The 17,152-nt window shown below is 38.9% G+C and overlaps 1 protein-coding gene across 6 annotated transcripts in view; it reads left to right on the top strand.

Annotated features, from left to right (window-relative positions):
- Fggy (FGGY carbohydrate kinase domain containing) overlaps positions 1-17,152 on the top strand; it is a 377,144-nt gene that overhangs the window by 33,263 nt on the left and 326,729 nt on the right. For 5 of the 6 annotated variants that reach the window (XM_069987161.1, XM_069987164.1, XM_069987162.1 and 2 more), the window contains one exon: positions 2,478-2,629. In XM_069987161.1, the coding sequence (XP_069843262.1) occupies positions 2,478-2,629 (152 nt within the window). Of the gene's footprint in view, positions 1-2,477; positions 2,630-17,152 lie in introns of those variants that run through there. The other variant, XM_069987165.1, reaches the window with a different exon arrangement.

Genomic DNA, 17,152 nt, shown 5'->3' on the forward strand with positions numbered 1-17,152 from the left:
TATACTGGAAATCCCATGTTCTGTCTAAGGAGGAGTGGCTCCAGGCATTGTCTCGCAGCAGTTGCAAAGATAGCCATTCTAAACAAGTTTGGGGCTGGATTCTTGCTGAGAACTCTCAGTGGTGGCCGGTGCTATAGAGACACTGTTCTTAGTCTCTTTGCTAAAGTAAGATATATTATGACACACTGGAATTGAAGTCAGATACGGCAGGGTTTTGGTTCTACTGTTGCTGAGCTACAACACCCTAGGTGGGTCAATTCACTTCTATGTGTGTCTCAGTTTTCTCCAATGAAAGCTTGGAATACAGAAACTGTGGCTTTACAGTGAGGAGTGAACACTTACACTTAAAAACTCAGGAAAATTTCTCATGTAGATTGGAAACACTTTCAGTTAAAGGAATGTGTTCTATTCACTTTTGTGGACCTACTATGTGGCATGTGAGCCAGGTGCAAGTGGCTCACGTCACCTAGCTATTTAGGAGTCTGAGATCCAAATGAGGATCATGGTTCAAAGCCAGTCTAGATAGGAAAGTCTGTGAGACTCTTATCTCCAACTAACCACAAGAAAAGCCAGAAGTGGACCTGTGCCTCAAGTGGTAGAGGGCAAGTCTTGAGAAGAATTGCTCAGGGACAGTACCCAGCCCCTGAGTTCAAACTCCAGGACCCCAACACACAGACACAGACACACACACAGACACAGACACAGACACACACAGACACACACACACACACACACACACACACAAATGATATGTGCTGAAAATGATACAGATTGATGAATAACTAGAGTCTCATAATACATACAAAGATGCACATTCATGTGCACACTCAATCCTCTCCCCTTTTCTTGACACCATTATTAACTCCTATTGTGTGCTAAGCTCTATGTTATGAAGTACTAAGGCTTCAGAAATGCATCCAAATGGCCTATATCTCCAGTGGACCACTCATGAGAGCTGAGAATTGGGAACTGATCATGATTCAGGACTCTGCTCAGTCAGTATTCTACTTAGGAGTAGCAGCAAGTACTCTAGTTAGGAGTATGGTGGGCACACTGACATCTCAGGAAGGCAGATTATACTTCCTCCATTAGTTTTATTTAAGTAAAGACTGGATGACTATCTGATAGGGATGCTGTAGAGAAAGTTTCATTTGGGGTTGGAACTTCAGATGTTAAGAGTCCATGCTGTTCTGATCTGCTAAAATATATGGTTTCTTTTTAACCTGGCTATGCATTAGTATCAGCTGAAGATCTTTTTTAGGAAATTAACGTTCATGAGGCTTACTCCTCCACCCTCCAGCTGCCTGAACTGAACTGATTTGTGTTCGCTTGGCTTGGGGTTGGACTAGGGTATCAGAATTTAAAAAGTTTACTCAGAAATTCTGGTATATGGATTGCCATTGGGCACAGATGAATGGACAGAAAAAATACTGGGAACCCACACTTGACGTGGAGAGAGAGTGTTGTTCACCTGCCTAAATGCATACATATCCTCTCTGGCTGCCATCTTTTTTCTCACTGAAGGTGGAATCACTACCTTTTAACAGGTGCTCTATTAAAAGGGGAGCTAAGTTGCCATTTTAATTAAAAGTGCTGAAATATCTCTGTCCTACCTAAAAGGTTAAAATGTACCCATTCATCAGCCACATACAGCTGCAGGTGCCCCTTACCAGCTTCTTTCTGTCAACAGATTATATTAAGGTTAGATTTTTATCTGAAGTAGATTATCATAGGTGTGGAAATGAAATTAGATTTTAAAAGTGGTTTCCAGGTCTTGGCAGGGACTAAGCTGGAGTAATTGTGAGAAGCAGAGAGTAGGGTTAGGAAGATGATCAGTAACCCCAGTCACCACTAATTCCAAACCCACAAGACTGGCAAAAGTGCTACCATCTTTAGATGCCAACCAAAAAGTTAAAAACCAAAGCAAATTAAGCATTATCACTTAAGATCGCTTATTGTTGTGTGACAGAATAATCTCATTGTCGGCCTCTTCTTTGATCCTTCTTGCTTTGAATGTCAGAAAGGCCCCATGTGCTGGTGAATATGGTGACTTTCCCCTGCACAGTCCTCTAAGCTCAGAACCCAATACTAGTTTCATCATTCCACCAAGGGAGTTCTTGGAGAAAAGGGACCAAGGTGACGAATAGGAAGGACTTGGGAAGAAATTAGGATCTGGGCTGTTCTGTGCAACAGAAATCTGGTGTTTAGATATTTATTAGTAATTTTGTAGTTTTAGCATTGACTTTTAACCCAGGGCTTGTGGTCAAGGAATGCATCACTAGAAAGGAACTGCAATGTTTGGATGCAGACTACTCATAGCCTTACTGGTGTTCTTTCACCTTATTTATTGTTCCTAGGTGAAGTAAGTGACAGTACATGTTGTACAGTGCATTGTCTTAAGAACTTGTAATTGGCCTTTTGAGCTAGAAGAAAAAGAATACATCTCTGTTCTCATCTCCCTGTTGTTTTTATTCTAGGGGATTCTCATCGAAATGTCATCATGTGGCTGGACCACCGAGCAGTCAGTCAGGTTGTCAGGATCAACAAGACAAAACACAGTGTCCTCCAGTATGTGGGGGGTGTGATGTCTGTGGAAATGCAGGCCCCCAAACTCCTGTGGTTGAAAGAGGTGAGCACAAGGGTGAGCAGAGGGCACTAATGATGTAGAAGGTTCCATGTGTCCCAGAATCCTAATTCACCCCTAAAGTCTGTCGTGTTTCCCCCCCCTTAGGAAAGTTGATTCCATCTTACTGATTATTTAAATCACTCCTCGTTTTATAAGCTTTATTAATGCCAGGCCCTGTGGTAAGTGTTTTATGCAACTATCCAGTAAAATAGTTTGCTTATTTTTCTCATCTCTCACTCCTTACTTCTTTTCTTCCTTTCTTTCCACAGGATAATGCTGTGTAGTCCAGGGTAGACTTGAACTTGGGATTCTTCCTCAGCCTGTGTCCTCAGTGGTGGGGTTACAGGAGTGGCCTCTATCTTCCTCTCTCTCTCTCTCTTTCGTTCTTTCCTTCCTTCTTTCTTTCTTTCTCTTTTTCTTTCTTCTTTCTTTCGTTCTTTCTTTCTGTCTTTCTGTCTTTCTCTCTCCCATTCTTTCTCTTCCTTTTTCTTCTTTTTCAAGTGAAAGTGTCTCTGTTTTGTAGACAAGAAACTAAAGCTCATTGAAGGAAAGTAACTCAACGTTAAGTGATATAAGAAGTATGTCAGAGAGCAGAGATTTGAACCTAGGACTAGCTGGCTCCAAAATCAATTCTCTTCATAGTATCTAACACTCTGCTTAAATTGAGAGAGGTTAATTACCATCCCAATTAGAAAGTGGCAGGGCTGGGATTTAAGTCTAGCTTTTCTGACCAGAGCTTTCTTTTTCTACATACTTTTAGCCCTCAAATGATTAATCTTTGGCCCTGTTGACATTTTAAGATATCTCTTTCTCATTTTACCTGCCCCCGAGTTTCCACATCCTTGAGTGATATGGTGATCGCTGGTCAAAGCTCTTGCAGGTGGTTCCCATTTCCAGATGTTAGGACTCCTTTATGAAGTGTGGAGAATGGTGATGTCAGCTTAATGGTTCCCATTAGAGATGGATGTGTGAGAAAGTTCAAGTCCTTTGGGAACCTCGGGACTTGAAAACCCTTTAGGTGGTCTGAGGAACAGAGAATCCATCTAATGAACAGGACCCAATGTGATTCATTTACTGGCTCTGGGGTTTCAGATGGGCTGAATCATCAGTTATTCAGCCTGTCTATGGAGGTGGAGAACTTAAGGGTACCTGGGAAGGTGCCCCAGGATTTTTCACCATGGAGGAGGAAGGAGGAAAAAGAGAGCTTCATTAATCAAAGCAGCCTGGGCTTGTTATCTATCTTATAAGTCTTCATCTGTAGAAAGGCTTCTGTGGCTGATGAGTTTGGAGTCAGCCATCTTATGAGTTAAGGTTTTAAGAATCTAATTCTGACATTGCTCTTAACAGTGGTGTGTTTTAGGTCAAACACTTTTTTTTTTTAATCTCAGGCTTTATTTTTCCATCTAAAAACTTCTAGTTAAGAGTCGGCTCAGATTAGTTTGAAAAATCTGAAGGAAAGAAATTAGAATACAGACTACTCTGCATAGTCTTCCATGTTCCACTGTTTTCTTTGTTTTTAATAGGAATTGATTGACTTAGTTCCCATAAGGTCTGTCAGCACAGGGCACGGAAGCTGAGCAAGAGGGCATCTGACTCATCTAGATGCAGAACAAGAATTGAAATCCTTCATCCTGGTTGTCTTTTCTTCTCTCCCTCCATCAATATGCACATCTACACATACATACACATATATGTACATATGTATATAGCATATACACATATATAGATTTATGTATGTATATATGTGTTTGAAAGGGCCATAATGAAACCTATTCTTTTGTAAAAGTAATATATATTAGTAAAGAAAAATATAAGACCAAAGGGTTAGCACTGTGCTAGTAATTTTTAATCCTCTTTTTTTTTTTTTTTGATCATGTGCTTGAACTCTGGGCCTGGGCGCTGTCCCTCAGCTCTTCAGCGCAAGGCTAGCACTTTACCATTTGAGCCACTGCGCCACTTCTGGTTTTCTGAGTGGTTTATTGGAGATAAGAGTCTCATGGACTTTTCTGCCCAGGCTGGCTTTGAACTGCGATCCTCAGATCTTAGCCATCTGAGTAGCTAGGATTACAGGCGTGAGCTACTGGTGCCTGGCTAATCCTCTTTTTATATTGTAAAAGAACAGAAAAAAAAACACCTTATATTTTTGTTTCACACATTCTGGGAAAAATATTATTTGCATAACTTATTCTTTAATCAGATTATTAGTATGTTTTAAGTTTTACCTTTATTTAAATGAAAATAATCTTCATTGTCAGTAATGTACAGAAGTGCCACTCAAATATGTTCAGTAGTCTAATATTTAACCATCAGGTATAATTATAGTACTTGAGAGTAAGCTGCAGTTTCTAGGAATTTAGAATCTGGGCACAACTTAGCTGGAAATTTCTGATTTATATAGTAACAGTTATAGCCAGGCTGTTGTTTCTGGGTCAGGTCTAAAGACATGATTAAAGGAGCATACTTCGAGTTTTGTTTTTTAAGTGTACTTTGTAGTATAGAAATAAACGCTTGTATGTTGGGGGGTGGGGAATAAACCCTATCTACCATACTTTAGATCCCAGCTTGTTCCATGACGTAATACAGTCCATCATCTTTCAATCCCTCCATAAAATTGTTTGGGAGTAGGAATAGGAACAAGGCAGTGGTGTCCTTTTAGCATATCTTCTATATGCTTTTGTTTTTCTTCTTCACAGTGGACAACACCACTGGAAAAAATGGGTTAGATGTATCCCTTTTGATAGTAACACAGACAGAGGAGGAGTTATACTGAATTAGACAAAAAATATTAGCATAATCATGGATTCATTTCAGAGCTATGTCTGGTCCTGCTGTGTGGCCAGCTTGGGTATATGTCTCAGGAGATCTTCCTGCACCTCCAGCACGACACTTTCAGACGCTTACCACCTTCACTCAAGAACAATCTATGCTAAATGAAGTCTGGGGAAAATAATTCATTTCTAGATTACATGACAGTATTTGTGATCTCCTAAGAGCAACTTCTATTAATTTATTTATTAAAAAATCAATTCCATTTTAGAATTTCCTTAATAAGGCACTAAACATTTCCTTTTTTAATATATACTTTATTGTTAAGATACTGTACAGAGGGGTTACAGTTACATGAGTAAGGTAATGAGAACATTTCCTGTTGAGCATTGTTACCCCCTCCTTTGTTTTTCCCCCTCCATCCCTTCTCTCCCCCCTCCTAACTCTTCCTCTCCCCGCCCCCCCACCAAAGCTGTAAAGTTCATTTTCAACATAGTGTCTTGTACATCTCATTGTTACAAAGGGTCAACCTGTAACCTTGTTTCATCCTTTTGTTATTTCCCTTCCCCTCCCCAAATTAGAAAAATGTATATACAAGATGCAGGGCACTGAAATCAAATACAGTGAAAACAAGGGTTATACCATGGGGGAATAACATACAAAAGAAACAAACAAACAAAAAGTAATCACATAGATTTCTTCAGGTGCTTGAAGGTGAGCCTTGAATTCACATTTTTGTTTTCTTTTGCTTTGTTTGGTAAGCTTGTACAGGAATTCCTCTGAGAATCTTTCTGGTGTCTGATTACACATTCAGAATTCTTTCTAAAATCAGCTTTAGCATTTCCTGAAAGCCTGACTGGGTTGGCCCAGAGAGGGTCCCAAAGCTTAATGTGTAAATGAATCACCTGGAGATCTTGTTAAACCACTCACTTGGATTCAGTAGTCCTTGGGCTATGACTGAGAATTTTGAGAATTTTCATTTCTAACACTTAGGCAAGTGATGTTGATTTTGCCGGACTGTGGATTTATAGAACCACTTTTAATTCTAAAGGCTCTGCCCCTTTACCCTGAAGAAAAGTATTCATTTGTAGGGAATCCTGGCACTTTCTTTTTGACAGGTTGATGGGAAATGGAAGAAAGCTAGGTAGTTTCAGAGGAACTATTCAGGTGCACACTCAAAAACATAAGATCCTGTATTCTAAGTTCATTTGTTTACTCGTCTTTGATTTCTTAATTTAGAAATCCTAGCAGCAGATGCTATGATCCAGCAGCTATGATTGATACCAATGTACTGAGGATGAAAAGGATTTGGGATTACTCTAGATGGGTTTATTACAATAAAGTTTTATTGGTACATAGCTACACTTACTCATTTCTGTATTGCCTATGGCTGCTTTTGCATTATAATGGCAGCTAAGAGGAGCCAGAGATTTGGGGCCTGCAAAACAGAAAATCTGATCCTTAAGGAACTCTTCCTTTTCCTCAGAATGTTATTTTCTCTTCTCACCATTGGTGTTTTGTTCACCCATCATTTAGATCTCAGCTTTATTGATTTCTTTATTAAAAAAAACTTTCTTGACTCTTAAATCAGAATTTACTTATCATATTGGATTCTTAGTTGTATCTTTCATACTTTTTTTCTTTTCTGTGCCCATACTGGAATCTGAACTCAGGACTGGGAACTGTCCTTGAGATTTTTTTGCTCAAGCCTAGTGTTCTACCACTTGAGCTGAAGGCTCCACTTCCAGCTTTTTAGTAGTTAATGAACATTACTGCCCTGGCTGGCATGATCAAGATCTCAGCCCCCTGAGTAGTTAGGATTACACACTTGAGTCACCAGCTACCAGCATTGTTTCATATATTGTGATGTCAATGCATATAATTTATGTAAGTCTAACCCCCTCAAACCATTGTAATCTACAAACAAATGGAGACCATATTCATTTAGTTTCTTCTAGGGTCCCTAACCTTAATTAAATAGGCTGGGCTTTTTTTTTTTTTGGCACTAGTACTAGGGCTTGAACTCAAGGACACACACTCACATTTTTCACTCAAAGTTAATATTCTACCATTTGAACCATACCTTCACTTCTGTACTTCTGGTTTTTACTGATTAATTGGAGGCATGAATCTCAGGGACTTATAGCCCAGCTTGGCTTTGAACCTGGATTCTCAGATCTCAACCTCCCAAGTAGCTAGGATTATAGGTGTGAACTTCTCCTAGCCCAGCTCTGAACACATTAAAAAAATAATAATTTGACCTGACAGGGGGCTGGTATAATGTTCCAGGTGAGAACTAATGAGACCTCAATGTGTAGGGTGGAGAAAAGAAGCGTCCAAGAAATTTTAAAGGGCCAGTTGAGACTGATTGGCTGTGAGGGCTGAGGTGGGTGAAGCCAAAGCTGCCCACTCAACTCAGTGTTGCTGTCATTCATGTGCTCCTTGTCCTTAGCCTAGAATCTGATATGGAGAAGTTTGGGCTTCCCAGAAGACAGAACAGAGATACTACGATCACTGTAGCTCTTGGGTATAGTCATTTGGGTCCTACTCTTGCAATATGGAATTTTAATCATGTCCTTTATATTTAAGGTTTATGTGTTTTAGGTTGACATATGTCTTCTTAATAAGAATTGTCAGATAAAAGGAAAAATGCCATTTGAATTTTTTATAACCCCCAGCAGTCTGGCTTTTCCATTTGGTCTCAATGATTCTGACTCTCAACTTAATGAAGGCCAAATGTAAATTAAGTTCTGTCAGGCTGGAGCAGCTGGAGTTGCCTATCTTTATAAACTCAAAACATTGTAAGGGAACAAGGTACAGACTGGGCAAGGTCATGAAAGTTAACTGGCTGATGTGGGTTCTGACAGCTGAATGTTAATGGAAGATAATTAATGGGGCTTGTAGGGGCTATATGTGGAGTTATTCCAATCTGACTTTTAACTTGTTTCCTTTTTCTGCTATTGTCAGCAGAGAAGAAAATGAATCATATCTGTCCCTCACCTCCCCATCCATGTCCTTCTGCTTCTATTTGTCTGAGGACACAGAAGCCAGCCTGTGTCTCTGATCTGTTCTAATGTGCCTTTTCTTGTAAATGTGCAGCCTTTTGACAATAGCTCAAGTAGCTAGATAGTTTGGATGCCTAGAGAGGAAGTCTGGTAACTTCCTGCGTGCTCTCGTGAGTGTTTTCCAGTAGAAAGCATTGCAAACCCTGCTGGACATCAGAAAGCCTAGTTCTTAAGCCTTCCTCTTCTAGTCCATTCTGTAAAATAAGAGACTTGGATGGCTTATTTTCAATGCCTTGTCTGGCATTTTATGTTCAATCTTATTAATGTATAATAGCATATTTTCTCTATATTAAGGTTTATTCTAATTTTAAAACTTTATGAAAATTATTAATGTATAATAGCATATTTTCTCTATATTAAGGTTATTCTAATTTTAAAACTTTATGAAAATTAAACAATGTAAGTACCTTTCTTTGAAATGCCAATCTTTTTTTAAGTAAATATGGCAGAAACTATAGATATCTCTTAGTTGGTTGATATGTCTTTAAATTTCATGGGCATGTCTCATTTTACTTATGTGCAAGTACTGGAACAAATACAGTGCACTGAAGAACCTTGGGAGATATAATGCAGTTTTAAAAATTTAATTTAATTTTATTGTAAAGGTGATTTACAGAGGGGTTATAGTTATATAAGTAAGGTAATGAGTACATTTCTTTTAAAACATTGGTACCCATTTTTTCACTTTTCTCCCACTATCCTTTCCCTCCCTCCCAATCCCACCCTCACAAAATTGTAAAGTTCATTTCCAACATGGTGTCTTGTGAGTGTCACTGTTGCATTGATTCACCATTTTGTTATTCTCCTTCCCCTCCCCAAATTAGATAAATGTATGTATAAGACACAGGGTACCAGAATCAAAAACACTGACGAAAGAAAGAAGGAAAGAAAGAAAGAAAAGAAGGAAAGAAGGAAGGAAGGAAAGAAGGAAAGAAGGAAAAGGAAGGGAAGGAGGGAGGGAGGGAAGAAGGAAGGAAGGAAGGAAGGAAGGAAGGAAGGAAGGAAGGAAGGAAGGAAGGAAGGAAGGAAGGAACAAACAAACCTGGTACAGTACATTAAAACAACAACTTCAACAACAACCATAAAACCCTCCTGTTTCCATATCTTGGAGTTCATTTTGATTAGCATCATTTTATATGATCATAGGTCCATAGCTATTGAGCTATTGTTATCCTCTGCTAGGACTATCCTAGACACATACTAATTTTTATTATAAATGAGGGAAACCATAGAGCCTCTGTTTCTTTGGGTCTGACTTACTTCACTTAATAAGATTTTTTCCAAGTCTTTCCATTTCCTTATGAATGGGTGATGTTGTTCTTTCTGACTGAAGCATAGCATAGTGTGTGTGTGTGTTTGTGTGTGTGTGTGTGTGTGTGTGTGTGTGTGTGTGTGTGTGTATGTGTGTGTGTATGTATCATCTTTTTGATCCAGTCATCTACTGAGGGGCATCTGGGTTGGTTCCATATCATAGCAATGGTAAATAATTGATTAACATCATTGTATATGGCCATATGTACATCTTGTGATCCTCTGCTAGGACTATGACAAATACTAAATATTACATATGAAGGGAACCCTGGAGCCTTTGTTTCTTTGAGTTTGGCTTATTTCACTTAATATGATTTTTTTCAAGTCTTTCCATTATTACACAGTTCTATAACATCTTCATACATGTCTAGGATTTGAAGTTGTGTATACTGCATTTAAATCTTCCATTACCAATCAGCAGTTATGAGAACATGGACAAACTCAGTCTGAATCTCAGTCTGCTGAACTGTAATGATGCCAGTATTGGCACTGTGAAATTGCTGAAATTTGGCAAGGTGTTTATAAAGTAGTCTATATAGTAAATATTACAACAGTATTTTAACTTTCAGTGAGACTGTTTTAAAATGCTGCCTTCCTCTTCCTCCTGCGTTATTTCCTCTTCCTGCTTTATTTCCTCCTCCTCCTCCTTCTCCTTCCTCCTTCTCCATTTTTGTGGCCAGTTTATATCACATAGTGACATGCCTTCAAAGTCATCACTCCTGAGATACATCCGAATTTTCTTCATTTAAAAGTTTTAGGATGTGGTATAGCTCAGTAGTGGAGTGCTTCCTTAGTATTTTTTAGGGGACACTACTGGTGTTTCAACTCAGGACCTCTTAAGCCATGCTTTAGCTCTTTCTGTCTTGGCTGCTTGAATCACATCTCCACTTCTGGCTTTTTGGTTGTTCACTGGAGATGAGTCTCATGGACTTTCTTGCTCCAGTTGGCTTTAAACTGTGATCCTCAGATCTCAGTCTCCTGAGTGTCTAGGATTACAGGTGTGAGCCACTGGTACCTGGCTCTCTTGGTTACTTTTGAGATAGTCTCACTTTTTGCTGCTTTGGTTTGGACTGTGATCCACCTATGTGTAATTCCTATGTTGTAACTGGGATGACAAGTACATGTGGCAATACTCAGCTTTTTATTGATTCAGATAGGGTACTCATGAACACATGGTAGCTTTAAACTACTATCTTCTCAATCTGTACCTCTCAAGCAGCTTGGATTATAAACATGAGCCACCATGCTTGGCTTCTCTAGCATTTTTGCAGTTCTGTGTATGATAGTATTACAAAAGGAAAAAGAAAAGAAAAGAATTCAATAGCATTCCATCCATTGTATGTACAGTACACACTTTACACATGGATTCATTATTGAGATATACTTGAGTTTACTCTGTCTTCCAGTTCTTATGAACGATGCTTCTATGAACATGTGTTTACAACTATGTCTCCAGTCTCTGCTTTGTTTCTTTTGCCTATGGTAGTAGAGTTGTTCAATCTGACATATCTATGTTAAGCTTCTTGAAGAACCTCCATAGTACTTTTCAGTGCTGCACCATTTTATATTTCCACCCACACAGAACAAGGGTTTCCATTTTCCCATTTTCATGCCACTTTTGATTATCTCCTGTTGTTGTTTTCATAATAGCCATCCTAGTCCATGAGAATGATATTTCATTGCAGGTCTGGTGATTCACACTCCTTAATGAGTAATGATTTTGAGCATCTTTTTCCTGTGCTTATTAGCTATTTATTGGCATATATTTCTTAGGGAAAAGTCTGTTCCAGTCCATTGCCTGTTTTATAATTGCATTCTTTTTTGATTAATTTCGTTATATATTCTATGATTCTGAATCGTATAGTATATGTTATTTGCCTATGTTCTCTTCTATAAGTTACATTTGATGAAGAGATTTTGATTTTGATGAAGTATATTTTATCTATTTTTCTATAATTTTAGTATAATTACTATGAATCGTTGACAGTTCTAATGTTGTAAAGTATCTTCTTTGCATTTTTTTCTGAGTTTTATAATTATCAGTCTTATGTTTAGGTCTACCATGAATTTTTGGACATATTTTTATATTTGGGATGTAATTCTTTTTGAATGTGGATAGCCAATTTCCAGCATTGTTTGTTGATGTTTCTTTTCCATTGAATTAGCTGGACACTTTATTAAAAATCACTTGCTGATATAAATGATTGTTTAGGGCTTCTCTATTCATATTTTTCTCTTCTGATGGGCCATGCAGCATGCTGCTGTCAATAGAGAGAGTTTTAAACTCTAGTACTCTTATTTCATGGAGCTGGACGGTATGTGTGCTGTATGTTTCTTGTTTAACTGACAGTTAAGGAAAGCATCTGGAACTACATCAGGCTGTCAGAGAAAATCATAGAATGTAGACAATAAAAGAGAATATTATCTATTTTCAAAGTCATTCATCTGTTTTCTCATCTACCTGCTATATGTGATACCTAAGTCACAGGTAGTCAACTTTGAGCTCATGGCCCACAGATTTACTGGCACCAGAATTACTTTATTGTATTCATACAAGTTATATGAGATAAATATTCTCTCCTTTTTTCTTTTTTTTTTTTTTTTTTTGGTCGGCTGTGGGCTTGAACTCTGGGCCTTGGTGCTGTCCCTCAGCTCTTCAGCTCAAGGAGAGCACTCTACTACTTGAGCCACAGCACCACTTCTGGTTTTCTGGTGGTTTATTGGAGATAAGAGTCTCATGGACTTTCCTGCCCGGGCTGGCTTTGAACTGTGATCCTCAAATCTCAGCCTCCTGAGTAGCTAGGATTACAGGTGTGAGCCACTGGCCCCTGGCTGTCTCCTTTTTTTTTTTTTTTTTTTAAGAGTTTTTTGAGACAAAGACTTGCTATGTAGCCCAGGCTGAGAATTCCTGCCTTGGTTCCCTGAGTGCGAGGATCATACCTGGCAATATTATCCATTTTTACAGTTGAGGAAACTGGAACTCAAAAGAATTAAGGGGCACATGTTCTCACACCAGGTAAGCCAACCCAAGCATGTCATAGCCAGGCCATGGCTCTGTCTCCCCCACCTACTATGACCCATGTCAGTTTCTGTAGTTCTGTAGGCGCATCCAGAAGTGGTCTCTACCACCAAAAAATTGGTCTGACTAGAGGAGAAAGATAGAGATCAACCAAGCAATAGGAACTGAGCAAGAAAGTAGATGGAAGCAGTTTGAAGCATATACAACACTTATTATATGTCTTGAACTACTGTAAGAATTTTTATCTACATTAATTCATCTTCACCCCAAATCATCCTGTCAAGTATATATCATATTTTACAGATTAGGGAACTAGGCATAAAGACTTGGAGCAACTTGCCTAAGGTTACTCAGCTAGTAAGTTACTAGGCTGGGGTTGGAACAGTGGCATTTTGTATCAACACCTCTTCCTTCTACTGCTTCTTCAACCATTTGCTAGGTCCTTCCTGAGCTAGTTCAGGAAGCAGTTTGTAGCTTCAGGAGGAGCTAAGGCTGTGAGCAGCAGGTATTGGGCTCCTATTTTCCTTTAACAGATTCTAAGGGTTCCCTATGGGATGGCACTAGGCTGGACATTGAGGATGATGATAAAGTGAAATTGAGTGACATGATATTCCCAGATAGGCTTCTGGGAGTCTATTGTAAAGAGGCAGAAAATAGACAAGAAGACACACACACATATATCATTATCACTACCACAACAACCACTACATCACCAATGATTTTGCATTCTGGAAAATGTTATGAAGGAGAAACACAGATGAACAGAGTTAGCATGGCTAGTGCTTCTTCTTGGGATGTTTTGGTTGATTTAATTATCAGGGAGTCAGAATAGTGGGCTACCTGGGGGAAGTAAAGCACCTCAGGAGATCAACAGGACTGGTAGGGGATGAGCTAAGTACTAAGTAGTAACAGGGCCTGGAGAGGTACACAGGGTTAGAATATGCACAGCCTTGAGGCCATGGGCAGCAATTTGGATGTTACTCCAAGAATCCTGGGAAATGGTTGATGGGATTTCATCATGGGTGTGACATGATCTGTTTTATGACTTAAAAAAAAACATTCTGGCATAGATCTATGTAGATAATAAATATTTGCACAGTAACCACAAAGTTTATACTATAATGATGAAGGAAAATCGTTAGAAGGCTGAGTGTGTAGGCTTCTACATATATACATCTGTTTTGTGAAATTACCCATATAGCTAAAAGATTGGCTATAGTTTTAATAACATTAATAATGGGACACTGTCCATGGTTGGAATTGTCTGCTACTATGAGAGCATGCTATTTGTTCCTTTATTACTTCTTAGTAATTCTCCATTAAATAAAAACAACCTTGTACTCAGAGCCAAGCATTCTGGTTGATAACACTTCATTATTGAGCAAGGAGTTTTCTTCCCTTCCCCTGGGCCTATTTTTCTATTAAAAAAAAAATCCCTGCAGAAATTTTGTGTAAGCTCCTCAGTGTTTGTTATATCCCATTATACAAACCAGGAACTAAGAGCCAGGGGCTGATGCAGCTTTTCTAGAGCAGTAGGGCCAGGGTTCTCACAAGTCTGGACCGCCTTTTTAGCTTTACTCTTTGCCCCTTACTGCCTGTTCTTAAAGGCCGCTCACTTCCTCCCTCTAGCTAGCATCACACACACATTGGCAGCCCACAGGCTGATTCTAGTCCCCTGGATAGCTTTTGTTTGACCCACCGTGTGTTTGGAAAGAAGAAAAGTAATTTTGAGTTAGTGTACAATATTTAAAACCTAAGAAAATTCCCATAAAAGTCCAGATTTTCCGCTTCTCTAGAAAAAGAAAGAACCTGGCAGGAAAGTCTGTGAGGTTCTTATGCCAATTAATCACCAAAAAGGCAGAAGTAGAGCTGTGACTCAAGTGGTAGAGCACTAGCCCTGACAGGGGGAAAAAAAAAAATCAAACTGCTTTCACAAATGTAATGATGTCCCAACCAATTCCAAAAACTCAAGCTGTATTTATGGAGGTACACAGGTGCAGAAAGATGGCTATATATTTGAGAATATAATGTTAATGAATCTAGATGATGATATGGTACTGGGTGTTCAACTCAAAATGATTTCAATAGTTCTGTGTGTTTGCAATTTCTGATATTAAAATCTTTGAAAAAAGATGGCTTTCATGGCCTTTTGCTATTGGTCTCAGATGTGGGAGTTCCTTTTCAGAGATGAAGGGTGGGCCTGTCTCCCAGCCTAGCCACCCTTTCATAGCAACAGTGATTTGTATGAAGTAGTTACTAGATAAAAGTGTGTTTCACTGAATAAAGGATTATATAAGTCTAACAGTGAGACAGTAATTCTCAGTGTGATAAGAGATGCAAATAAAGAAAGTTAAAGCAATCTAGATCTTCAGAGAAGTAAGATTTACCCTTCCAATAAAAATGCTGTTTTACATCTTTATGGACTTTGGCTTGCTGGCCTTCCCTCGCCTCAGTTAACAACTACTGACCCTGGACTTAGAGATTTCCAAGATGGTAGTCACATGCCAGTGAGTTATCAATATTGTTCGATTCAATTTTAATTTTTCACATTGATCAAGACACTTGGATATCATGCAGTCCCAATTTAGCAATCTTTCTCTCACCTTTCTGGTTTTCCTGAAAATTCCTCAAAATAGTGGACATACCTGCAGAGCAACCAGGAAGAGAAGCAGCAAGCTTGCTGGGCCTGTAGTCTAAATACCACAGTGACGGTTCTGGCTTCTGATTGACCAGGAGATATGAACCCATTTAGCAAATATTCACTGTGTTTTAGATGCTAAGCACTGCATTTGGTTCTGGGACACAGCATTCATTCTCACATGAATGGAGAGATGTATTTCCTATCTTATAGAGCTAAGAATCTAAGAATCCCAATGGAGATGGAACATAATGTTGTATAAAAATGAAACCAAGCAAAAAAAACAAAACAAAACAACAACAACCTGCATTAAGATCCAGTCCTCAAACATACAGAGTCATTTCATCTCTTTGGAATATTTCATCTCATGAGGCCATGCCATATATCAAATTAAAAAAATACAGCAAAGCCAACTGTATGCCATAAACTAAAATACAAAAGAAAAACCAGTTTTATACTAATAGCTGGTTTTTAATCAATGCTAGTAAGCATTGAACTGAGTGCTTTTTTCCGTCTTCACTTTAAAATTGCTTTTTACTATAAAACTAAAAAAATACAACTCATGTTTAACCAAAATCAATATGTTAATAGACAAATGATGAAGAAAGGATTCATAATCCAGGTAAATAAAGGCAGTCTTTCAGCCTCAGTGTTGTGAATATTCGGTTATGAGTCCAGTCTACAGCAGACCAGGGTGGGGAAGAAATCTACAACAGAAACCTAATGAGAGCTGATAGGATTGGTTACATTACTCAAAGGCTGGGGGAAATGTCCCAACAAATGAAGCCCTGCAATAAACATTCTGAAGACAGGCTTTTGATTTTGTACACAAGTCTTGTATTCTGGGGAGCAAAGGGAGTAACTATAAAAAGAGGTCCAATGCAGGAGTCCAGAGAGGCAGAGGAGAAGCCCAGGTACTCTTTGTCTGATTCTAGAGCCTGCCTCCACTTTGTTCACCAAATAAGTCATGACTTGGCTAACAGGACCACAGCCATGGGGTGAAAGTAGGAGGAAAGGAGTGGTAATGCTCTAAGACTCATCCTTGACAAGAGGGAAGAGAAATTAACTTAGCATGGGAGTGTAATGGACCTTTAGTTTGGAAAAGAATGAATGGACAGATGCACCCAGCTATCAAAAACAGCATACTAGATGATTTAGTAAATTTGACCATTCAACTATCCATCATATATCTGAGTTATCCATGTTAGATGCTAAAGACCTTTAAAATAAATAAGATACAATGTAGTATAATAGTTTCCAGAGTAGAGATAAGCAGAGGACAGAGAAAGTCAAAGAAAGCTCCCTGGAGAAAACGGAGGTTTTCTTGAGAAATCAGTATATGTTATGCAGGCAAAGGAAGAAATCATTAGAAGGTTGCCAGGCAGAAGGAAAAACCTGAGCAAAGGCCCAAAGGTATGAGAGAATAAAGGCATGGAATCATTATAGCCAGTGACCAAGAAATTTGCCATCTGGAAGGTCTTTCCATTGCACTATGCATTTGTTATAGGAAAAGTAATGATGGATTCCTTGAACAAATTCCCACAGCCTGGATCTCAAATAGGAATGCCTGGAGCTAGAGGTCTGGAAATAAGGGAAGCAGGCTGGGTGGGGACTGGAGTGACAGGAGAAACAACAGTCCCTCCAAAAAGAGCAGCCCCTGCCCAATGGGGCAGATGCCTTCCACGTGGAAATGCTTTGAACCATGATCCCCAGACTTCAGCTTCCCG

The sequence above is a fragment of the Dipodomys merriami genome, unplaced genomic scaffold (assembly GCF_024711535.1).
Source record: "Dipodomys merriami isolate MVZ:Mamm:240054 unplaced genomic scaffold, mDipMer1.0.p SCAF_34, whole genome shotgun sequence".
In the NCBI taxonomy this organism is placed as follows: domain Eukaryota; kingdom Metazoa; phylum Chordata; class Mammalia; order Rodentia; family Heteromyidae; genus Dipodomys; species Dipodomys merriami.